Genomic DNA, 26,474 nt, shown 5'->3' with positions numbered 1-26,474 from the left:
CTGAATTCAAAACTCTGCTCTATTAGCATCTTGATTGCCTTGCATGGGTTGCTTAAATGCTTTTAGTCTTGGTTTTCTCATCTGCAAAAGGGGGTAAGTAAGATCATAGGGTTGTCAAAATTTAGTAAGATGACACATGTAAAATGGTTAATACAGTGTCTAGCATGCAGTGAGCACTCAAAATTATACTGCCTGCTGCTAGTCTTCTCGTCGCTTTTGATATCGTTTACTTTGTTTTAATCGCGACTTCAGGCAAGCCACTCCACTTCAGATACTCAGATAGTGTTGGAGGCAGACTTTCCAGAAGTCTAGTCTGATGACATTCATAAACTACTACTTGTGTTTTTCATAGACTTGTTGCCTCTCTGTACTTGTGCTCAATTTTAATCATTCACAAAAAAGGGTGCAAATAACCTTTGATCTTGGATGTCCTCAGAAGACTGTGACTATATGTTATGGTAAATACACATTAAAACGAAAACTTAAAAAGCCTGAAATAATGTGAAATGCTGATTTGCTTTTGTTTTTCTTCCATTCGGGGTCATTTTATCTGTCCTTTTCCATATCTTTGGCTTAGCACCACAGTTGATGGGTCCAGTGCAGTACAAAGGGCATTAGATTAGGAGTCAGAAATTGCCATTTGCCTGGCTTTGTCACCGATTATTAGGGCTTAGACACTTCTTGGGCTCCCTTTTTCTTGTATGGCAGTTCTTTCTCTGCTCAGAGTTTATTGTATGGATAAATTGAAATAAGTAAATAAAAATCGTAATCCCTGTGCAAATGTATAATGCAGAAATGTATTTGGCTTCAGTTTGCATTGGTTCTATAGGAATAGTGCATTATGCAATTATGTGTTACAAAATATAATTGTAGACCTAATGGCTTAAATCAGTATGTCTTGGGAGTTGAATAATGGGTTATTTTGAGATATTATATTCTGATTTCTAAATGACCCTTTGAGTACCCAAATATTCATTCAATATTTATGGAGCACATGCTATGTGCTAGGATATAAAGCACTGTTTATTATCATAAGACCTATATTTTGTTTTAAAATCAAGGAAAATTTACTTCACTTTAAATACAGCTAATTGCCTAGTTTGCTCTGTCCTTTTAAAAAATATGATAGTGCTATAAAATAAAATTGGAATTTGCCTGTAATATGCAATTATCAACTGAGACAGTGTTGAAAAGGACAAACCTATCTACAAGAGGAAGGGCAAAATGCCTAAGCCTTTATTTTCCTGAAAAACTTGGCATAAGAGGGTATTTCTAATGCTTTATGATCAAAATGGAAAAGATTTGCAGTCTGGATTTTTTAGGGGTTTTTTGTTTGTTTGGGGTTTTTTGTTTGTTTGTAAGAACAGAACATTTCTGTCTCATTTTATTCATAAGAAGGCTATGTGAGATCAAGTTGACTGCAAAGCCTTGAATCAACCTTCAGTAGCTCTGTTAGCAGTGGGGCCCTGGCTCATGAAAGCAACTAAGTCCTCAGAAATGTATCTACTAGAGATACATAATTGTGCTGGCCCATCTGGTCTGATTTTAGCTTCTCAGCCTTTCTGTAAGGTTCTGTAAGAGCCAGGACGGGGGAAATAAACAACACAAATTTCATGCAGCATACTTGTCAAGAAATGCATTTCATAAATCACTGCTATTTTGACTCATAGGACACAAAGGATTTCTATTACAATCTATTACAGTTCTATAATATAGCATTTGTTTCCAGTAGCATTTTGGCTAGAACAGCCTCCTTTGCTCATTCTGTTTTCTACTTTGGAATGGGGGAATGGAGTCCTGGACACAGCTTTCACTAGAAAGGAACAAGCTAATGAATGATCACAAGCCTTTCGGTGGTTTGTACCTAGTAAGAAAGTAGGCTGAATGTACGAATGGGTCTCATCTCTCTCTGTACTTATTAAATTGTCTACCCCCTGCTGACTTCATGGGCATACTCCCTATGCACCAGATACCCAGCTTAGAAGAGCCCAAATTTGGTTTCATGCTCTGCTGTCACTGTCTTAAGATTCTTGGTAACTTTTGAACAGAGTCTACATGTTCATTTCACATTGAGCCCCACAAATTAGGTAGCCAGTTTTGTTGCTCTTGGGCTTCACACTTAGAGAATGCCCAATAAATGTTTTCGGAATGAGCAAAATTTGTGATTTTTTTTAAAGCTTTACATAAAAGCAAGTAACCTTAATCTTACTCCATTTAATTTTGCTGATGTGAGGAGTGGAAGAAAGGTACAAAAATTTTGATGAAAAATTTAAGATATAAGAAAGACCCAAAAATAGTTTACCCAATGCCTATGTGCCCATCATCATAACATGGCAGCTGCCACTTTATTCTATTAACTTAGTGGTTATTTAAAAATAAAAAGCAGATGAAGTTGAACTACTGATCCCACCTCTAATCCTATTTTTCTCTCCACTTGCTCCCTGGGAGTTAAGGCACTATCATGAACATTGTATCCTTCCAGTATTTGTTATCCCTTTACAGTGCCAGGAATAATACTTGGTAACATAGTTCATGTGTCTTAACATTTATGTAAATGATGGGAACTACATGCACCAATCTGTAGTTTGGTGTTTTTATTTGATATTTTATTTCTAAAATCTATCTACATTGATATATATAGTTCTCCTCTTCATTCCCACTACTGTATACAGTAGTAATGAAATCCCCTTTCTTGATCTGCTCCCCGCCTTACAGAGGCTGTTTAAAGTAGAGCCTTTATATTTCAATTCTGCCACTGCCTCTGGTGAAAGTCAGTAGCTGGGTGATACTGGGAAAGTTAAGTGAATGTTCTGAAACTCGTTTTCACTTTAAAAATGAGATTAATAATTTCTACCACTTAAGATGTTTTCGTGACAAACCAGGTAATATATGTAAAATCTAGGTTCAGAAAATAGTGTTCGGAATTATTTTACACATATATATGTGTATATTTATGTAAACATGAATATTATGAAGGCCTAAGTAAAATACATAACAGTGATATGGAATTGGCATTATTTAACTATTTTTATTGTACTCAACTAGGCTAGTGGTCTTCTATTTTATAGTAAAAACAGTTCAACCTTAAAATGCGGTACTGAATATATCTTAGTCTTAGGTTCTTTTTTTACAAAATTGAATGATATTACCTCTAACATATCTTCCATGGATGAAAAAGCTTAAACTCGTACAACTATGAAACTACCATATTATTTATAAAATGGCACCTATGTTCTACTCTGTGCATAATTGGAAAAGAATATCTAGTATTTTCCAACTTTGCAAAGCAGCAAATAATAGAATGAAAATTCTGGAATTCCTTCAGACCAAAACTGCTGCTGCAGAGACCCCAACTGCAATGAGAAACTAAAACCTACATACATATTGAGCTTATTTTTTCATGTTCTCGGCAAATTTTTAAAAACTCTGAACAGAAGCCAATATGAAAGTCTACCAAGTTGGCTGAAATGTGTGATCAAGTAAGGAACTCGAAATAACATTCTGAATCCCCCTGCGATTTTAAAGCATTATATTTTGGTTATTCAACAGATTTTACACAATTCGCTATCGAGAGAAGGATAAAGAAAAGAAGTGGATTTTTCAAATCTGTCCAGCCACTGAAACAATCGTGGAAAATCTAAAGCCCAACACAGTTTATGAATTTGGAGTGAAAGACAATGTGGAAGGTGGAATTTGGAGCAAGATTTTCAATCACAAAACTGTTGTTGGAAGTAAGTACCCAGAAATGTTGGTTTCAGTAAGCTTTTGTAATTTTTTCTTTTTTCTTAGTTATCTAATTTTGAATTATGTCATTCATTGTATAATATGAAACAAGCTAATTTCTAAGCTCTAGTGTTTATGAAAATATAGAAGAAAATAGGACATATTGAACAATGATATTTCATAATCTTTTGTTATAAGTGATTTTTAAAATGAGGAATAAATATTATACCTCCATTGATGTCATTGGCTATTGTACTATAGTAGTTTAAAATCAATCCCTGACCTGCAAGCGTAACTGAACCAAAAAACAGAACAAAATAAAACACGTACCAATGTTCAGAATGGTAAGCCTGACCAGGAGAGGTTTTCATAAAAAGACTTTCAGGAACCTTGAGCTTTCTTCTAGTCATCCCTTCATTAAAACCTCATTGGGGCCAGGCACGGTGGCTCAGGCCTGTAATCCCAGCACTTTGGGAGGCCGAGGTGGGTGGATCACGAGGTCAAGAGATCGAGACCATCCTGGTCAACATGGTGAAACCACGTCTCTACTAAAAATACAAAAAATCAGCTGGGCATGGTGGCGCGTGCCTGTAATCCCAGCTACTCAGGAGGCTGAGGCAGGAGAATTGCCTGAACCCAGGAGGCGGAGGTTGCAATGAGCTGAGATCGCACCATTGCACTCCAGACTGGGTAACAAGAGCAAAACTCCATCTAAAAAAAAAACTTCATTGGAATCAGTGTTTGAAATGATACCAATTAAAATTCTCCATCCAAGTTAGAGGACAAGTTGTAATTGTCTTCATAATGATTAGCTAGAGTTGACTTAGGAGCAAGAAGAATAGAAATAATGTCATTTTCCTCTTGATTCATCAGGTAAAAAAGTAAATGGGAAAATCCAAAGCACCTATGACCAAGACCACACAGTGGTATGTAACCGTTTATTTTCAAGAATGTTTTTTAAAAATTGTATCTGCCTTGTTAAGGAAATAGTTTTAGTATAAGATACTGAAATTAGATTAACTGACTAGCTATGAAACATTGGATAAAGTACTTAGTCTTCGGAATCAGTTTCTTTTTCAAAAACTAAATAAAAGTATGATTTCAAATCAACTCTGATTTGAAGTTCTAAAATTCTGAGATTCAATGTCACTTATTCTAGTATTTCAGTATTCTGGGTATTTCAAGGTTATGCATATATTAGCTTCTGTAGATTGCTTTTTAATATAACGTTTCAAGAGCAAATGGATACATGCTTTAGGTACATTGCTACAGCTCGAACCTTTCCTTTCTATTTTCTATCCTATCCTGCTTTAAAGAGCCAGTCATTATCACCGTGATGAAGCAATCAGTTTGATTTTGTAAAATGCCCAGCGTCTGTTCAGCTCAGACAATATGTGTTTTCTGAACCAGACATTTCTGCATAAATCTAAAAATATCCTTTTCTGTCTCACTTCAGCCACTTGGCTTCTCATGCTCTCTTTCCTTCCACTTTTCAAAATCTATTCTCAGGAAGCATCATGTCAAGTATATACCACCCGATCTGCGATTGACAGTAAGTCATTGTTAGAGCAACCACGGATATGTTCACAGTTCAAATCTCATACCCAGTAATTAGTTTAGTGCCAAAATAATTGCAGCCTTTGTCATTGAAAGTAACAAAACACATTATGTTATTGGGCAGATAGAGGAAGCACTTTGGTGAAAAGAAGAAAATTTGGTGCTGGCTTTGGTCGCTAGATATCGGAAATATCCTACAGTCAGATGAGCATGCAAAGGCTATTTATGGGTAGAATTTTGCTCTCTGAGATGTGTGCTTCAGGTGTGTGGATGAATATCTTTTTATGTATAATTAAATAGTCCACAGAATACCCCCATGGATCACGTGCCCCAGTCTGGGGAAAAAAATAGTAGTATATAATTCACTGGGATTAAAAAATAAAAAAAGGAAGATTGGGTTTGGTGACAGAAAATAGTCTTAGATAAATAGAATTGACTAAAAATCCGCATAAGGCAAATGTTGTTTATGTGGTTTGAAATGGCAGGAAAATGTGTTCATTGTGAAATCATCATCAAATAATAATTATGAGAATATTTTGATGTTTTCAAGTATTAATACAAAAAAGAGATTGCAGGTAAATTCCTAGGCCTGTTATCTCTCTCTCTCTCTCTCTCTCTCTCTCTCTCTCTCTCTCTCTCTCTCTCTCTCACTTGTCTATTTGGTTGGTTTCTTGTTTTCAGGTTTTGCTGCTTTTCTAATTGTCTAATACTTAAAGATTTAGAATGTTAAGTGGGAAAAGAAGCATTAACAAGGTTACCTATAACAAAACTACCTATAAGGGTCATATAAAACCTTTTATAGTCTGGTAAAACTTTGGAAGATCTTTTGTTTTCTAAGCATGTTATCATTACAAATTAAAATCATACTCTATTTGCAGCTTTTCATCTCGCTGTTTTTACTTGGTCAAAATATGTTATGAACACATTTCATGCCATCAAATGCTCTTCATAAACATAATTTTAATTGCTGTGTACTGTATCATCTAAATACATGATTATTAAGTTTCCAATTTGTAGGAATTTATTTTTAATTGTTTTAAAATTGTGGGTGATAGTATAGTGAATACTTACGATAAAGCTTTGTTCACAATACTGATCATTTCCTTAAAATAGACACTTAGAAGAGGAATTAACAGTTTAGAGTTTTAACTTATTTTTTTTTTTTTTGGCTATGCTTTAAAAAACATGTGCAGAACATGCAGGTTTGTTACATAGTTATACACGTGCCAGGGTGGTTTGCTGCATCCATCACCCCGTCATGTACATTAGGCATTTATCTTGTTCTCCCTCCCCTATCTCCCCACCCCCTCCCTATGTCCATGTGTTCTCATTGTTCAACACCTGCTTATGAGTGAGAACATGCAGTGTTTGGTTTTCTGCTTTTGTGTCAGTTTGCTGAGAATGATGGTTTCCAGCTTTATCCATGTCCCTGCAAAGGACATGAACTCATCCTTTTTTTGGCTGCAGAGTACTCCGTGGTGTAGATGTGCCACATTTTCCGTATCCAGTCTGTCACTGATGGGCAGTAGGGTTGGTTCCAGGTCTTCACTATTGTGAACAGTGCGGCCTTCCTAATACTATGGTCAGATTCCTTTCCAGAAAGTGGTACCAATTTATAGACTTGCCAGCCATTTATCAGTTTATGTTGCTATAGTACCTTGATTGTCAGCTTTGTATTTTTTTTTTTTTTTTTTTTTTTTTTTTTGAGATGGAGTTTTGCTCTTGTTACCCAGGCTGGAGTGCAATGACGCAATCTCGGCTCACCGCAACCTCCGCCTCCTGGGCTCAGGCAATTCTCCTGCCTCAGCCTCCTGAGTAGCTGGGATTACAGGCACGTGCCACCATGCCCAGCTAATTTTTTGTATTCTTTTTTAGTAGAGACGGGGTTTCAACATGTTGACCAGGATGGTCTCGATCTCTTGACCTCGTGATCCACCCGCCTCGGCCTCCCAAAGAGCTTTGTATATTTTCATCACTACATTTTTGGCCAATGTAATAGTTTATAATCGTTGCCTTGATTTTTATTTCTCTGATTGCTGATTAAGCAGTATTTTCTTCACCTGTTTATTAGCCAGTTATATTTTCCTTGTAATGATGTTCTGTTGCAGCTCTTGGTTTGCTGGCTCTTTCATGGGTTCTTTTAAGACTATATAGTCTAAGACTGTATATATTAAAGAAACATCAACCTGTTGATGATACTACCTAGAAGTATTTCTTTCACATTTGTTATCACTTAAGTTTGTTCATAGACATTTTTGAAATAGACAACTCATGAAATTTCCTTAACCAAATTATTAGACTTTTCCATTGTGATCTCTTCAATCGCTTTACATTGTAGAGAGACCCTCCCTCTCCAGAGAGCAGATAAATATTTCTCCCCTTTCTTTTAGTTTTATGAGTGGTTTGATTTTTATAATAATTCTGTAAATTTTATTTTACTATGGTGTATAGTAAGGTTATATATTGATTAGGCTTTGTATTTCCCCCCCCAAAAAAATAACCAATTGGCTTAGTGCTATGTATTGAATTGTGCCTCCCCATGACGTCCCTTCACCCTTGTCTCTTAAATCCAGTCAACATTGTATAGCAGAGGTAGATCCGCTGTACCTTACAGGCAAAACAGTGGGATAGAGCTGCTCTTTCATCCTCTTCTAGAGCAGCGCTCATTCTTTGTTGTGAATGGTTTCCTAGGAAGCATACATTGTCCCTAACCCTTTTGGCTATCATGCTTAACCTTTCATGTGACTCTGTGATATCATTTCTTTCATTCCCCTTTTTTCAGCATCACATCCCAGTAATCTGTATTTGTCTTGGCAAGATATTTCATTTAGGATGAGTTACTCAGCAAGATTGAGAAAGCTGATTGATGTTTTACTCTCCAGGTATTAAAATTTTTTTTCCTTCAACATAAGCAGCCATGATAGGAAGGGCTAGGAAGCAACTTCCTGCCTCCATGACACAGAGCCAGGCATTTTATCACTTCAAGCTGTGAGGTGGAGTACCCCAACTCCCGCCAGCTCTGATGAGTTTAAAATTCATTATTTCCAAAGGAAAACCCAAATTCATTGAAAAGATATTTTAAGCCTTCTTTGAGAAGCTTTATTATTTCCTTCTGGACAGAAAAAAAAAAAAGACCTTACATCTCTGCTCTCAGGTAGCTCTGGGACATGGGGTAGTTGTAACAAAACTGAATGGGACAACTTTGACTATCTTATGTCACCACATAGAATTGAGTCTGAAAACGACTTTGATACTTCAGAGGTATATTTTAGTCCACAGACGTCTATACCCAATTATTTACCCAACTCTCCTTTGAGACTGATCTTTGAAGGTAATATTTTAAGAGATATGAAACTAATTTCACGTTTTGCTTTTAGGATTTTAAGCAAAAAGACACACTGAAAACTTTTTTAATTCATATGAACATGGTTACACCTGAAACCTTAGAAGCAGCAAAAACTCTTGAACACCTTCCAATAAGAGGTATTCAAAATGGAAATGAAAAACCAACTTGAACTTTAGGCTATCCATTTTAAAGATAAATAATTTTTAGGTCAAAAATGTGGATATTAAATGCAGCCCCATCCTACCCTTCTGTTTACACTATATATTGTAATTCACCTATCTAGATATGTGTTATGCTGGCAGGAAAGCTGCAGTACAGTTGTGCCAAGGGGCATATAGCAGGGATCTCTTCTGATTGGTTAATGCCTCTGCCCTACCAGTTGTTAAATGTTTTCAATATCGCTCCAACCTGTGCCTCTAGAAAAAATCAGAAAAGGGTATATGCAGAAACAAAACAGTTACTTCATATAGAAAGAATATAAAGTAAATCACTTGAGATCCATACGATTGGGGAATCAAAAATTACATTTATCATGATGATTGTACTATTTTTTTTTCCATGTTCAGAATCTAAGACACTCTTTTGTGGAGGTAAAACCCAAAGTCTACTGTTAGGTTTTATTGTTTTAAAAAATAAAGAATGGTGGCTAATATTTTCATATGTTTTCCATGTTTTGAAAAAATGTGTTACTTAACTAGTTAACCAAAATCAATATTTGATGTAGCACTTATTAACAGATTTTTAAAAGCAAATTTAATTATTTAATCCAAATCTTCCTAGAATCAGTGTTCTTCTAAAATATGACATCTATTTTTATCTTTTTTATTTTCTATAAGAGATCCACCCATATTCTAAGAAATCCACAGTTACTATCAAAAAGAGAAGTGGTACCAATTGTTAAAATGTAACAATTATTAAATGATTGATGTGAACAGAGAAATTACCTTTATGACTGTGTACAGTGAATGTATCAGGTATCCTTGACTTATGCAGAAACTTGAAAAATGTACATGTTGGAAAACTATTAATATATCATCAAAACTAAGTATCTAATTCCTCCTCAGTTAACCAGAAACGTGAAGCCTTTTGAAAGTAGGACATTAGATTCACTTTTAGCCAGATATTAGATTGAATCAGTATGTTTTGTAACTTTCATTAGAACATCCTAAAAATGAATTAAAACCGGAATTTAATATGCCCAAGTTCTCATGTGGTTTGATTCTTGGGTCATTGAAATTTGGCTTTGAGCCAGCCTTTTAGCCACTCCCCAAATGGACAGCTCCTCTTAATCTCAGGGCCTGAAAATAACGTTAAATCTACAATAATAATAATAATCTGATGCCACAAAAATGTCAAGTGAACAAACCTACAAACAAAAATCCTTAGTTATCACTAAGTTTATTATAGCTAATTTTCAATAGAATATCAGGAGGAAGTCAGTGTAATGCAGGGTGAGATGCACGTTCCTTGTCCTGTGTGGTGGTGGTGACAGTGGCTGCTGCTGCTGCTGCAGGTATTTCTAAAGAAGTAAACGCTTTCCCTAGCCGTGGCAAGAAAGCATGCTGCATTTGTCCCCAGGGCGTCGCCCTTTACCCTCACGTAGTCTCCCTTCATTGAGTATCACCAACTGCATACTTGGTCACAGAGTTCCAGAAAATTGGTAAAAGTAAATGATCTTAACCAGACTTCTACACAAGGCATAGCCCAACCTGGGTTTCTGAGGGACAGGATATCTGGAAATGAAGAAGGAAAAAAGTCTATTCTAGGGCAACAGAGAAATATGCTTACTTCCTGGCATTTAGTAGACATTGATAGATGAGAACTGTTGAAGGAAGAAGCGGTGGAGGTTTGCATCAAGCATGGAGGAGTCGGCAAGCTGTAGAGAAAAAAGAGCCAGCAAGGGAATGGCTACGAAGGAACATCACTGCCAGAGTGGCGTCTGAGGACAGCAGTAATGTGCTGAGGCCACACCAGCCAACACGGTGCGGGAGCCTGTAGGCTGTTCATGCCCTCCTTCCCATTTCCAGGCCCCACACTGTCTACACCTGTGACTCCAACACATATTAATAGATGTTTGTAATAACAAGCCTAGAAAAAGTAAGGAAAGGTCAGCAAGGAAATGTTTTTTTGTGTGGTTTTTTTTTTCTTTTTTATTGCATTTTAGGTTTTGGGGTACATGTGCAGAACGTGCAAGACAGTTGCATAGGTACACACATGGCAGTGTGTTTTGCTGCCTTCCTGCCCCTCACCCACATTTGGTATTTCTCCCCAGCTATCCCTCCCCAGCTCCCCCCTGCCCACTGTCCCTCCCCATTATCCCCAGTAGAGCCCGATGTGTAGTACTCCCTTCCCTGTGTCCATGTGTTCTCATTTCTCCTCACCTGCCTATGAGTAAGAATATGCAGTATTTCATTTTCTGTTCTTGTGTCAGTTTGCTGAGAATGATGTTCTCCAGTTTCATCCATGTCCTTACAAAGGACACAAACTCATCGTTTTTGATTGCTGCATAGTATTCCATGGTGTATATGTGCCACATTTTCCCAGTCCAGTCTACCATCGATGGGCATTTGGGTTGGTTCCAGGTCTTTGCTATTGTAAACAGTGCTGCAATGAATATTCATGTGCATGTGTCCTTATAGTAGAACGATTTATAGTCCTTTGGATATATACCCAGTAATGAGATTGCTGGGTCAAATGGAATTTCTATTTCTAAGGCCTTGAGGAATCGCCACACTGTCTTCCACACTGGTTGAACTAATTTACACTCCCACCAACAGTGTAAAAGTGTTCCTATTTCTCCACATCCTCTCCAGCATCTGTTGTCTCCAGATTTTTTTAATGAACGCCATTCTAACTGGCGTGAGATGGTATCTCAGTGTGGTTTTGATTTGCATCTCTCTAATGATCAGTGATGATGAGCATTTTTTCATATGTTTGTTGGCCTCATGTATGTCTTCTTTTGTAAAGTGTCTGTTCATATCCTTTGCCCACTTTTGAATGGGCTTGTTTGTTTTTTTCCTGTAAATCTGTTTGAGTTCTTTGTAAATTCTGGATATCAGCCCTTTGTCAGATGGGTGAACTGCAAAACTTTCTTCCCATTCTGCTGGTTGCCGATTCACTCTAGTGACTGTTTCTTTTGCCGTGCAGAAGCTGTGGAGTTTCATTAGGTCCCATTTGTTTATTTTGGCTTTTGTTGCCAATGCTTTTGGTGTTTTGTTCATGAAGTCCTTGCCTACTCCTATGTCCTGGATGGTTTTGCCTAGATTTTCTTCTAGGGTTTTTATGGTGCCAGGTCTTATGTTTAAGTCTTTAATCCATCTGGAGTTAATTTTAGTGTGAGGTGTCAGGAAGGGGTCCAGCTTCTGCTTTCTGCACATGGCTAGCCAGTTTTCCCAACACCATTTATTAAACAGGGAATCCTTTCCCCATTGCTTATTTTTGTCAGGTTTATCAAAGATTGTATGGTTGTAGATATGTTGTGTTGCCTCCGATACCTCTGTTCTGTTCCATTGGTCTATATCTCTGTTTTGGTACCAGTACCATGCTGTTTTGATTACTGTAGCCTTGTAGTATAGTTTGAAGTCTGGTAGTGTGATGCTTCCTGCTGTGTTCTTTTTGCTTAGAATTGACATGGCTATGCGGGCTCTCTTTTGGTTCCATATGAAGTTCATGGTGGATTTTTCCAGTTCTATGAAGAAAGTCAATGGTAGCTTGATGGGGATAGCATTGATTCTGTAAATTACTTTGGGCAATATAGCCATTTTCATGATATTGATTCTTCCTAACCATGAACATGGAATGTTTCTCCATCTGTTTGTGTCCTCTCTCATTTCGTTGAGCAGTGGTTTGTAGTTTTCCTTGAAGAGGTCCCTTACGTTCTTTGTAAGTTGTATATTCCTAGGTATTTTATTGTTTTTGTAGCAATTGTGAATGGCAGTTTGTTCTTGATTTGGCTTTCTTTAAGTCTGTTATTGGTGTAGACGAATGCTTGTGATTTTTGCACATTGATTTTATATCCTGAGACTTTGCTGAAGTTGCTTATCAGTTTCAGGAGTTTTTGGGCTGAGACGATGGGGTCTTCTAGATATACTATCATGTCGTCTGCAAATAGAGACAATTTGGCTTCTTCCTTTCCTATTTGAATACCCTTTATTTCTTTTTCTTGCCTGATTGCTCTGGCTAGAACTTCCAGTACTATATTGAATAGGAGTGGAGCAGAACTGAAGGAGATAGAGACACAAAAAACCCTTAAAAAAATCAATAAATCCAAGAGCTGGTTTTTTTAAAAGATCAACAAAATAGACAGACCACTAGCCAGACTGATAAAAAAGAAAAGAGAGAACAACCAAATAAATGCAATAAAAAACGATAAAGGGGAAATCACCACAGATTCCACAGAAATTCAAACCATCATCAGAAAAGTACTACAAACAACTCTGTGCACATAAACTAGTAAACCTGGAAGAAATGGATAAATTCCTGGATATCTGTGTCCTCCCAAGTCTAAACCAGGAGGAAGCCAAAACTATGAACAGAGCAATAACAAGGTCGGAAGTCGAGGCAGCAATTAAGAGCCTACCACACAAAAAAAGCCCAGGTCTAGATGGGTTCACAGCTGAATTCTACCAGACACACAAAGAGGAGCTGGTACCATTTCTTCTGAAACTATTCCAAATAATCCAAAAAGAGGGAATCCATCCCAAATCATTTTATGAGACCAATATCATTCTGATACCAAAACCTGGCAGAGACTCAACAAGAAAAGAAAACTTCAGGCCAATATCCATGATGAACATAGATGCAAAAATCTTCAATAAAATATTGGCAAGCCGATTGCAACAGCAAATCAAAAAACTTATCCATCATGATCAAGTAGGATTCATCCCGGGGATGCAAGGCTGGTTCAACATACGCAAGTCTATAAACGTAATTCACCACATAAACAGAACCAAAAACAAAAACCACATGATTATCTCAATTGACGTAGAGAAGGCATTTGACAAAATTCAACAGGCTTTTATGCTAAAAACCCTCAATAAACTCGGTATCGATGGAACATATCTCAAAGTAATAAAAGCTATTTATGACAAACCAACAGCCAATATCATACTGAATGAACAAAAACTGGAAGCATTCCCTTTGAAATCTGGCACCAGACAAGGATGCCCTCTCTCACCACTCCTATTTAAAGGAAATGTTTCTAAAAAACATTGTACATTAAACAGTTCTATTAAAATTGGATTGTAAATGATTAAACACTATATCTTGGAAATTACCACAGTTCTTCATTTTGCAGTGAGTCCAGTTAAATTTTACCTGCACTTTTATATGATAAGATGTAAGGAGAGGATTCCCATGGTGAATTTCTGAATGGAAATTGTGGAGGTATTGGCAGAGACATGTTGAGCCACAGGACTTTCCTGATACCCTTTAAAAACCTACCTGGGCCAGGCATAGTGGCTCACACCTGTAATCCCAGCACTTTGGGAGGTGGAGGTGGACAGATAATGAGGTCAAGAAATCAAGACCAGCCTGGCCAAAAAGGTAAAACCCTATCTCTAGTAAAAATACAAAAATTAGCTGGGTGTGGTGGCACCCACCTGTGGTCCCAGTTACTCAGGAGGCTGAGGCAGGAGAATCGCTTGAACCTGGGAAGCAGAGGTTGCAGTGAGCTGAGATCACACCACTGCACTCCAGCCTGGCACACAGAGTGAGATTCTGTCCCCAAAACAAACAAAAAACCCTACTTGTAGAGATGCACTTATTTGCTCTCTTGGTACATCTCCAGTCTTGGTACATCTTTGGATTGTGGATGAAGCAGGAGAACATTTCTAGGTCTAGAAAAAAATTACATTCTGCAGCTAAATGATTTTTAATTTTTGGCAGCACATATTGTACATATGTTCTTGTCACTCTAACTGAACACTGGTCTGCACTGGAGTAAGCACTCAGAACAGAAACTTTGTTCCACTCATGTGAAGAACAGAATATTTTCCATTTGTCCTTGTCAAAAAATTATTTGTTCAAAACAAATCATTACAGCAGGGAAAATTAAACTGGTATAATGCAATTCAGTTGACACAGCAGCATGTAGGCATTGCTGCTTTAACATGTTAAGTGTCTTGGAAAAACTTCACATTCAGCAAAACGTGCACTAAGTACAAAATGTTCACTAAGTGACAGGACTTGTAGGGCAAATAGAGGACAGGCCATTCAAAAGCCTCTACGGCTGCAGCCACGGCCTGAACAAAAATGATCGTTGGTACCTAGAAAAATAATGTGTCTCTCCTGCCAGGCATGTAGCTGAAGGTTGCCACGCCAATCATTTAGAAGTCTCGGAAGTGTCAATCCCGTAGAAGTAGAGAGTAGAATGGTGGTTACCGGGGGTGAGGGGCACGGGAGAGGAGTGAGGAGATACTGGCAAAGGGTGGGAAGTTTCATTTCGGCAGGAGGAGTAAGCTTTAGAGTGCTATTGCACAGCAGCATTGCCAGAGTTACTATTGATGTATAGTTCAAAATTGCTGAAGATAAATTTCAAATAGTTTACCGCAAAAAAATGATAGGTAAGTGAGGAGGTGGATGTGGTAGTTAGCTTGGTTTAATCATCTGCATTGTGCACTTAGATGAAAACATTACATGGTACCCCAGAAACACATACAATTATGAAGAAAGAAATTACTTTTAAAATAGCAAAAAATAAAAGTTGTTTTAACATGAACAAATAAAAATTCTCAGAAGAGTTAGAGGCTATATGTTGGCAACCCTTTTGCTGGAGCAGGGCAGGTGAGAGCTTAGACAGTGCTGGTGGGGGGAGCTAGTAGGGCTTCTCTTACAGTGGGCTGGGAAATGAGAGCGCTAAGGGTGGGCTTAACTTTCTCCCCTAGAGAAGGATCTCTGTCCAAGTGCTCACATTTAATTTTTTATAATAAAGTCAAAGGGATCCTCCTGCCTGTATAACCTCAAAGCTGAGAGTTTGGTATTTTTTATCCCCCACTGAAATGTATACCCATCTTCCTATTTCCCTCCTGTTGCCAGGAAAGAGCATGTCTAAATTATATTTACATGATTTCCCTCGTTATCAATAATGGATGAGCGAAGATGCAATACAGAGGCATATGTGGTAGCTAAACAGATTGTTGATTAAAATAACTTTTTCTGATTATAAATGTAATTTGCCCTTATAATAAATTTGGCAAATATAGAAAGGTACACAAAATTAATGTTGGTTTATAAGAAACTACTGTTTTAAGAAAACGGTGATTTATTTCCCTCTGGTCTTTTTTCTATACATTTTTTAAAAATATAATTGGGATATACTGTGGATGCAAATTTGTATCCTTTGTACTTATATTCTGCATTTTTCCATTTTATTAAATACAAGTCAAAATTTTGAACTATCATTTAATAAAACCTGTACTTTTGGATAATAACATTATTTTAAATTATGATAATAAACACTGTCTTTGATTAATTCCTTAGGCCGGGTTGCTAAGGAGGAAATAATTGAGTCAATGGGTGCAGACACCCCTTTTAAAAAATAATCTGAGGATAGTAAACTTTTATTTTTTGTGATTTTTTTTTTTTTTTAAACAGAACCTTTAAAAAAAAAAAGCCAACAGTAAGCTTTGCATATTGGCCCTTCTTTACCAGGGAGATATCACTTATTCAAATGGTGGTATATCAAACGTGTATTTTCCTCACAACTAGGTGTTTGCCCCTGTATGGGATTTGGTAATCAGGAAAATACCTGCCTGGTAAGAGCTCATATTCAGCACATCCCTGATGATCAACAGGTCTAGCATATGCCATGACTGTGTCATGTATACAAGCTAAGCCAAGCATCTAAAAGCCGACATCCATCTTGCTCTTTCAACTCAACTCCAATTCTCCTGTATATAATTTTCCGCCCTTCTCCTCGCCTGCTCTGTGTCCCTGTCATCTGTCTTATCCTCGGCCTCATGATTATGTCTGGCAGTAACTCTGCTTTAAAGTCTGCACCCGTCCCTAGTCCAAGCTGCTTGGTGACATCACAACCTCCTGTGGGACTTCTGAGGTAATTTGGCTGAAGAGAGGAAGCAGAGTTCCCTGGGATCCTCCCGATTCTGAGGTCCCTTGGGTATAAACATGTGCAGAATGGTTGAAAGTACAGGCTGAGGAATAAGAAATGTCTGGATCTGAGCCCTTGCTCTTTTTTCTTGAGCAATAAGTGCTTGGTGTTGGGAGCGCGTGGCAGTTGTGGTATCTGTAGTAACAGCAGCAGCAACTGGGTACACTCAAACAATTGATCTTGATTAATTTACAAATCCAGGTAGCTTATTTTCTTTTTGAGAGGGACTGTAAAGACAATTTGGCCATCCTCTCAAATGGAATGAAAATAAACTGATATTCAATACAGAAGAAATTGCTTCTGTTAAACCTTGGGATATTGATGAGAGAAACCAAGTGAATCCAATAAAATAGAGGCAGATGGATGTACTAACAGTCTAAGCAGCAAGTGGTTTGGTTCGGTTCGGTTCGGTTCGGTTCAGTTTCGTTTCGTTTCGTTTCGTTTCGTTTGGTTTCGTTTCATTTCGTTTAGTTTGGTTCAGGGTATCGCTGTCGTCACCCAGGCTGGAGTGCAATGACATGATCTCAGCTCACTGCAACCTCTGCCTCCCGGGTTCCAGCAATTCTCTTGCCTCTGCCTCCCTTGTAACTGGGAATACAGGTGCCCACCACCACGCCCGGCTAATTTTTTTGTATTTTTAGTAGAGACACGGTTTCACCATGTTGGCCAGAGGCTGGTCTCAAACTCAGGTGATCCACCTGCCTCGGCTTCCCAAAGTACTGGGATTACAGGTGTGAGTCACCGCACCCGGCCACTAGCAACTGTTAAACCAGTGTCACAGGACACTTCATTACAGACAAGAAAGAGCCACTTCCAGTTCTCTGATATGTTTTAAAGAATAAAAAGTTATTCACACTGACTCAAAAGCTGACTTTCTTCTCTTTTCAGCCAGCCTATGTCCCAAGGAAGCTAATCCCAATAACAATCATCAAGCAAGGTAATTTGTCTGCTCTGGAAATGCATTTAAAGCAATCTTTAATATACTTTTAGCGGAGGTAATCAAACATGGCGCATATGTTCTCAATTTTTTGACTGATTTTTTTTGAGAACAAGTTTGAAGAAAATATTATGGTCTAGTAAACTGGAAGGTAATGGATAGTTTTGGCTGTTTTACCAATATGCCAAGCCTTGGGGTGGCCACACAGGTCAGATGACTAGGGACAAAAACCATCACAAGTATTAAATTTTTAAAAGCAAGTTAAATATGTGGAGCGTTGCCTAGGATTAAGTTGTCATACACTAAGAAACCCACTGATAGGATATTCTCTTAATGGAAATGATTTAGTGGCCACTTTAGGGAAAGTGAAGATGTCCAGGTTTCCAGAATTAGAATGTCATTTCACTTCAGTATCTGATTGTTTTTGTTTTGGCATTTGCTTTTCTAAATCATTAAAATCTATTATTTCCAGAAAGGTTCTTGGTAGAAGAGACAGGACCCTTAAAAAATATTCCTCATTTTTCAAAAACACAGCATCCCCAGGGTATTCTCAAAACAGAGTCAGTTAGTGTTGATATTACTCAAAGATTCTTTGCTTTAAGAAAATAAATTTTCTGAATTTTTATTAGTGCGTCACCACCTCTTTTTGTGCTAGTACTGATTGATTTGGAGAAAAAGACTTCAGGGAATAGAGTTAGGAAGAAAATTTTTTAGTAATTAGAATGGGACACCTTATGATAGAATAATACCTTTCATTACTTAACGGCACAGGTGTTAAGGTAAGGTATGTCTTCCAGTCCTTCCATTGGCTACATAGCTGGCCCACTGAGTTGTTTTGTATTAATCAATAAAGTTAGTTCAAGACTTTCGCAGTGCAGATGGCTTCACATTATTAGCTTCTTATGCCTCTGATTTCCCCCCTCTCACTGTCTTTTTGTATTTCAACAGTGATTCAGAATGTTACTCACAAGGCTTCAACTAAGTCCCCAGAAAAAGCTCCCATGGGAGGAGTGATACTAGGTGAGTGTTATCTTGAAATCTGTGCCTAGATGAAGCAAATTCGGCTGTCTTTTGAGAATAGGGCTTTTACGGAGTTTTAAATTGATGCAGGTTCACTTCCTTTCATTGTTTAGCACACTGGCTCAGGTCCGTTCCAGGCTAGGAGCCAAGCTGTGCTATCTTTATCATGATGATGTGTTAAAGAAATAGCTCTAGAGCATGTGCAGTCGGAATGATGGCGCCTGTCCTACCTGCCCCACACAGTTGATTGCAATTAGGAGGGAGTCTTTGTCATACTGAACTGCTCGTTTATACATCATTATTATTGAAAAAGAACTTTGTCCACCACACATCTTAAGCAGCCAGTCTACAATTTTTGAGTCTATGGATTAAAAGTCAGGATTTTAGTTGTTTGGTTCTAAATACAAAAAATATTCCATTTAGGATGTATGGTCAGATCTTTCCCAACATTTTAAAGTGTGGGTTAAAATTGAAGCAAAATAACTACTCTGCTTCATAGTTTGTATCTGATGTGCTGAGCTTTATTTTATGTCATGACACACGTTCTTCTTCTTACCCTATTTACATCTATTTCCCTGCAGTCCACCTAATTATTCCAGGTCTTAATGAAACTACCGTAAAACTTCCTGCATCCCTAATGTTTGAGATTTCAGATGCACTCAAGACACAATTAGGTAAGCAGAAAAGCTTTGTATTTCAACTTTGCAATGACTGAGTACTAGCACTGATGTTCTTAGGAGATCCAAAAAATCTTGCCAATGAGCTAGTTGAGGATCCCAAGGTAAGAAAGCAGAGGCAAGGAGGTTGGAGTGTCGGAGGTGCTCAATATAAATAGCATCCTGTAAGAAAAGTTATCTTATATGTACAATTTATATAAGGTATTTACATGTATGAAATAGAGTGAATGTTCATAACATTATTCAAAATATAAATATATAGGCATAATTTTCTAATAAAGTAATTCTAAATTATACTTCCTATACTATTAAGGGGTGACTAGATATTTTCAATGAGAATTGATGTGAAGGTCAGGTCCATTAGAATTATTATTTACTTGAGATTGATACTGCTTTCTATTTCTAGAAGGAAGTGGTTATGAGTTTAGTGTTTCAAAAACACAAAATATAACAGTAAAAGAGAAAAAAAAAAAAAAAAAAAAAACAGAAAATCCACTTAAAAAGGGACCAGGGAATAATTGTGGCTACCACTGGGCTGAGTTGGTTGCTGCATTTGTGTATCAAATTAGGTTCTGAATTGTCTCTTAGCAGAGACTCTCAAGCTTGATCAAACATCAGAAGCACCTGGAGGACTTGTTAACAGAAAGACTTGGCCCACTCCCCACTTCCAGAATTACTGATTCAGTAGGTCCAGTGTGGGGCCTGAGAATTTGCATTTTTGACAGGTTTCCAGGCGACACTACCACTGCTGGTCTAGGAACCACACTTTGAGAACTACCCCTCCAGTGTCTCTAGAGAATGTCTTGGCCTGTTCATCAATTTGGAGAAATAGTGTGGTAGAAACTGAACAAGATTTTTTTTTTTTTTTGAGATGGAGTTTCGCTCTTGTGACCCAGGCTGGAGTGCAATGGCGCGATCTCGGCTCATCGCAACCTCCACCTCCTGGGTTCAGGCAATTCTCCTGCCTCAGCCTCCTGAGTAGCTGGGATTACAGGCACGCGCCACCATGCCCAGCTAATTTTTTGTAATTTTAGTAGAGACAGGGTTTCACCATGTTGACCAGGATGGTCTCGATCTGTTGACCTCGTGATCCACCCACCTTGGCCTCCCAAAGTGCTGGGATTACAGGCTTGAGCCACCATGCCTGGCCCTGAACAAGATTTAAGAATACAGAAGGTATCCCCTGAGCTAAGCACTGGCTATGAACTTTAATGTTTAATATCTGATTGAATCAGCACATTGTATGGATGAAGAAACAGAGGTCCAACCCCCTGTTTGGCAACATTCATTCAACAAATAAATACTATACATTACTACATGTCAGAACCACAAGTTGCTGGGGGCTATGATGCTGAGTTACCCAGGCATGGTACCTGCTCATACTGGGACCTCAGACAAGGCACTTACTTTCTCCTCCCTTACTGGGGTCCTTACCTATCCCCCCCCTTCAGCTGGCATTTCCACTTTTTTGGCTGAGAGAGAGACAGAAGAAATGGTAAATAAGATGTGACCCAAATATTTTTTAATTCAATAAAATACCATGAGACATCACAACAGGCTGGGGTCCTAGGTGGGCAGACCCTCTATCAGGCCAGGTCTTGCCGTGATCTCTCTGTTACTAAGAGCCTGCATCCACTGGGAACGAGCTCTTGATATTAAGTAGCTGCTGGTACAGTGCGGATCCCCCAAACCAATTACTCATTTCCCCTATCCCCCTTTCTCTCCCTGTCCTGGAGATTTATTGGGGGAAAAATATATCAAATCTAATGAGCTACCAAACTTTCATGTCTTTTTCCTGTTTCCAATTTTCTTCTTTGGGGAAGAGGGCGGGCCATGTGGAGATGCCCAGAAGTTTTATCCACATAATGTCAAGCTACTTAATTTTTTTTTAAACCCTGAAAGGAAATTGCTATCTCTGTCTCTTCATGTGTTTTTCAAATATCCAGACACTTAACTTTGCATAGTGTTACCTGAAAGTGTAAGTTAACTTTTTTTTTCCTTTTTTGCTTGTGTGATCTGAGGCAATCCAGTTATAAGAATTTTAAAAGGCAAGCTGTTCTCCTTAGGTGTTAATTTTGAGAAACTCCTGGAAGAAGAAAGAGGAAGGTCTTCAGTGAGTAGGAAAGCACTTAACTGGGGACTATCAGACTTAGAATTTTAGAAAATTTTCCAAAACTTATGGTTCAAAGTCTTAATAAGATGTGAAAATATTTGCCAATTATCTGTGATTTTGTGCAATCCTTATATTTTTACTTTAAAATAGTCATATCTAGTAGTCCTAGAGTGAGTTACTTCCCAGAAAATAAATAGATAAGTGACTCTGGACTTCCTTGTCTTAATTTGTACATCAGACTTGATCACTTCCCTTTAGCTATAAAATCCTGTGACCCAGCCCTACATTGCGTAAATGTGATGCTGCTGGGACGCTTCCTAATTAAGTTTCCTCAGTGAACCTGTGTTTGGAAGAGTTGGCGCTCAGGACTCTTGCATTCTCCTGTTCTCTGACAAGAGACTGTATACTTTATTCTGTGCCAAGGACTTGTGTGAAAGGAAAAATGGAGCCAACCAGTCTCTTATTGATTTGGTCCCTAGTGTGTCCATCAGAGCTACAGAAATCAGGGTTTGTGAAGGAGACTGAAAATGAGCAGGGGTGTTTCTCAGACCACTGCAATCAGTTTCTAACTGGAAGAGGTCATGGTCTGTTTCTCAGTGCTTAGTCTTGAGTGATATTTCCTAATCTTTTAAAAAATGTTTAATATTCCTCATGCTACCATCATACCAATTTAGCATTTTTGCTTTCTTTAAGGGATTAAAGTGGATTTTTGTCTTGTGATTTGTTTTTACTTTTGCTTTTCTTAATATGATCCACTGAAAATCCAGAATTAAGTATGATTTTAATGAAGAATTAAATGCAAATAGTAAAATGCAAATAATTACATCTATGAAAATAGTAAATATATTTTTTAACTTGACTTTTGAGGAAAATGCCTATCTTAAATTGAATTCATGTGGCAAGATGTGTTAGTTCGTGCCTGTAACTCCAGCCCTTTTGGAGGCTGAAGCCAGGGAATTGTTTGAGACTAGCAGTGCAAGATTAGTGTAAGCAATATAGTGAGACCCCATCTTTACAAAAAATACTAACATTTTAAAAATAGCCAGGCATGGTGGTACATGCCTGTAATCCTAACTACCCAGAAGACTAAGGCAGGAAGATCACATCCCATGAGTTTGAGGTTTCAGTGGGCTCTGATTGCACCACTGCACTCCAAGCTGGGCAACAGAATAAGACCTGGTCTCTTAAAGTAATGATGCTAATAATAATAGACAGAACACAGAAAATGTAACACATGGAGGATTTTTAACATGCTGTATTAGTCAATTTTCACACTGCTCATAAAGACATACCTGAGATTGAGCAATTTACGAAGTAAGAGATTTAATTGGACTTATAGTTTCACATGGCTGGGGAAGCCTCACATTCATGATGGAAGGCAAGGATGAGCAAGTCATGTCTTACACGGATGGCAGCAAAGAGAGAGAGAGCATGTGAAGGCCAACTCCAATTTTTAAAGCCATCAGATCTCATGAGTCTTATTCACTATCACGAGAATAGCATGGGAAAGACCTGCCCCTATGATTCAGTCACCTCCCACCAGGTCCCTCCCATAACACGTGGGAAGTCAAGGTAAGACTTGGGTGGGGACACAGCCAAACCATATCGCACACTGAAGAGATTGATAGCCAGTGTGTTTGAAAATGTCCAGTAAATCAAGGGAAAATCCTACCCAACAAATGTATCAACTTAGTTGACCATGTTTTTTTAAAAAACTACATATAAATTTTTTAAAACTTTTTCTTGTATATGCTTCAAGCATCCAACATGAACTTCTCTGAGATGTGTATGTAGCAAAATAGTTACTATACTCAAGCAAATTAGCATCCATCCTCTTGCACAATTACCCTTTGGGTGTGTGTGTGGTAGGAGTACCAGAAATCTTAACAATATTCCAATATACGATATTACAGTTCCTGTTTTCTACTTCGGATTTCTGGTGTTATTCATCCTATGCATCTGCAACTTTTTACCCTTTGTTCTACATTTCCCTATTTCCCACTCTCCATTGCATCCCTCATAAACAGTTTTATTCTCTATATATGTTACTTTTTTTTAAGACTCCACATAGTGAAATCATGCAGTCTTTTTCTTTCTGTGCCTGGCTTATTTCGTTAAGCATAATGTCCTCCAGGTGTTTCCATGTTATTGCAAGTGGCAGGACCTCTTGTTTAAAAGCTGAATAATACTCTAGTGTGTGTGTACTGTAATTTCTTTATTCTACCACCAATGGACATGTAAGTTGTTTCCATATCTTGGTTGTTGTGAATGATACTGCAATGAATGTGGGACTGCATGTATCTCTAGGAGGTGCTGATTTCATTTCCTTTGGATGTATGTCCAGAAGAGATATTGCTGGGTCATAAAGTAGTTCTATGTTTAATTTTTGGAAGAATCTCCATGCCATTTTCTATAATAGCTGTACCAGTGGACATTTCCATCCCAACAGCAAACAAGAATTTCCTTTTCTCCATACCCTTGCCAACACCTATCTTTTATCATTTTGCTTAATGTCCATCCTAAGAAAAGTGAGGTGATATCTCATTGTGGTCTTAATTTTGCATTTCCCTGATGATTAATGACATTGAGCACTTTTTTCTACACCTGTTAGCCATTTTTATGTCTTCTTTGGAGAAATGTCTATTCAGGTCCTTTGTCCATGTTTTAATTAGGTTATTTGGAATTGGAGGTGGTTGTATTATTTTGTTTTGCTATTTTGTGTAAGCTCCTTATATGCTTTGGATCTTAACCCTTTATCAGATACGTGGTTTGTAAATCCATTCTTTCAATCGATTGGCTGCCTTTTTATTTTATTAATTGCTTCCTTTGCTATGCAGAAGCACTGTTTTTCGCAAAAAGCCTGGGCATAAATAGTCCTTTATGCCACAAAGGAAGAAATAAACTTCCCTGAACTTAATTATCACTGCAGTTCAGAAAAGCCATATTTTTTGAGGTAGTAAATTCTAAAAACAACACCCTCACTCCAGCAGAGCTCATCACGGGACATCAAGAAGTATAATAGCTTGTTCTAAGAACACATGGTGTGAATAATGAGAGGTATAAACAAAAAAAATTACACACACACATCCCCAAGGGACATACAAAGTGTTTGCCAAAGCCAAGACCTAGCCTGCCAAAAATTAAAGGAAACAACTGTGATGGAGAAAGGTACAGAAGAAATAGAGGAAAAGGAATTTCCTGGGTTTTAGGCTGTGTTCTGATTGCGTTTACTTTCATATAGTCAGGATGGCATTTGTGCATAGATAGTGCAGGGGCATGCTCACGGGTTGATACATCAAGAGTTCCCCATTCAAATATCTTCCCCATCTGCTAATTTCTCTGATGTCTAAAACATCATTTATAGATATACAGTATGGCCTGGTGCAGTGGCTCCCACTTGTAATCCCAGCACTTTGGTAGGCTGAGGCTGGAGGATCACTTGAGCCCAGGAGTTCCAGACTAGTCTGGCAAATTAATGAGATCCTGTCTTTAGAAAACAATAATAGTAATAAGCTAGGTGCTGTGGCACATGCTTGTAGCCCCAGCCACTACCAGGGAGGCAGAAGCAGGAGGAGTGTTTCACTTGAGCCTAGGAGTTTGAGGTTGCAGTGAGCTATTATGCCACTGCACTCAAGCCTGGGCAACAGAGTAAGACCCTGCCTAGTGAAGGAGAAGAAGAGGGGGAGAGGGAGGGGGGAGGGGGACAGACAACATGCCTGCAAAAGGAATTAGTAATATATAAAGAATATAAATATCTCTTAGCAAGGGGTAATTTGCCTTTTTTCATCAACAGCCAGATTTTAGGTTAATGTGATTGCCAGCTAAGAACATGTTTTGAATAAAGAAATTGAGAGCATTGCCTTTGAAAGTTCAGTCTAGATCTGGACGTTTAAACACGTAAATAATGAAGGGCCCCAGGTCAGCCAAGGATTCATTGAGAACATGGAATATTATTAATCAGGAGGGAGCCTTGAAAGGAGAAGAGGACACTGAAAAAGAAGAGATTGTGAAGGGAAACCTTGTGATTTTACATTTAGAAAAGCTTCCTGTGGTGAATGTTGAAGATAATAGGAACAGAGTGCTTGAAAAATTCATGATCTGAATGTTTTTTCTGTGCTGACAATCAAAATGGTTCTACACAAAAGATGTCAGGGAAAAAAATTGATAAAATTCAGACATTTAAAAAATAGAATTTATAAAATGCTAGATTTTTTTTTAATTTTGCTTTAGGTGTATATTATATCCATCCTTTCTCCTCATGTTATTCCACCCACCCCCCTCTGTCCTTCCCCTGCCCCCCAACAACTGCCCTCAGTGTGTGATGCTCCTCTCCCTGAGTCCACATGTTCTCATTGTTCAACACCCACCTATGAGTGAGAACAGGCAGTGTTTCGTTTTCTGTTCTAGTGTCAGTTTACTGAGAATGATGGCTTCCAGAGGCATCCAAGTCCCTACAAAGGACACGAACTTTTTTATGGCTGCATAGTGTTCCATGGTGTATATGTACCACATTTTCCCTGTCCATTCTATCATTGATAGGCATTTGGGTTGGTTCCAGGTCTTTACTATTGTAAACAGGGCTGCAATGAACATAAGTGTGCATGTGTCTTTATAGTAGAATGATTTATACTTCTTTGTGTATATATCCAGTAATGGGATTGCTGGGACAAATGGAATTTATATTTCTAGATCCTTGAGAAATCACCACACTGTCTTCCACAATGGTTGAACTAATTTACCCTCTCACCAACTGTGTAGGAGTGTTCCTATTTCTCCACATCCTCTCTAGCATTCGTTGTCTCCAGATTTTTTAATGATTGCCATTCTAACTGGCATGAGATGGTATCTCAATGTGGTTTTGCATCTCTCTAATGACCAGTGATGATGAGCATTTTTTCATGTTTGTTGGCCTCATATATATATGAACATGACTCCTTTCAAAAGTGTCTGTTCATATCCTTCACCCACTTTTGAATGGGGTTGTTTGTTTTTTT

General features: G+C 38.0%; 1 protein-coding gene across 34 annotated transcripts in view; it reads left to right on the top strand.

Annotated features, from left to right (window-relative positions):
* Window positions 1–26,474, top strand: part of ABI3BP (ABI family member 3 binding protein) — a 263,790-nt gene that overhangs the window by 105,703 nt on the left and 131,613 nt on the right. For all 34 annotated transcript variants that reach the window (XM_035274239.3, XM_054246102.2, XM_078352229.1 and 31 more), the window contains 5 exons: window positions 3,550–3,731; window positions 4,597–4,649; window positions 17,622–17,670; window positions 18,619–18,690; window positions 19,272–19,364. In XM_035274239.3, coding sequence (XP_035130130.3) covers window positions 3,550–3,731; window positions 4,597–4,649; window positions 17,622–17,670; window positions 18,619–18,690; window positions 19,272–19,364 — 449 coding nt within the window. The remainder of the gene's footprint in view (window positions 1–3,549; window positions 3,732–4,596; window positions 4,650–17,621; window positions 17,671–18,618; window positions 18,691–19,271; window positions 19,365–26,474) is intronic.

Source organism: Callithrix jacchus, chromosome 15 (genome assembly GCF_049354715.1).
Source record: "Callithrix jacchus isolate 240 chromosome 15, calJac240_pri, whole genome shotgun sequence".
NCBI lineage: Eukaryota > Metazoa > Chordata > Mammalia > Primates > Cebidae > Callithrix > Callithrix jacchus.
This window is presented reverse-complemented; position numbering and strand designations above follow the sequence as displayed.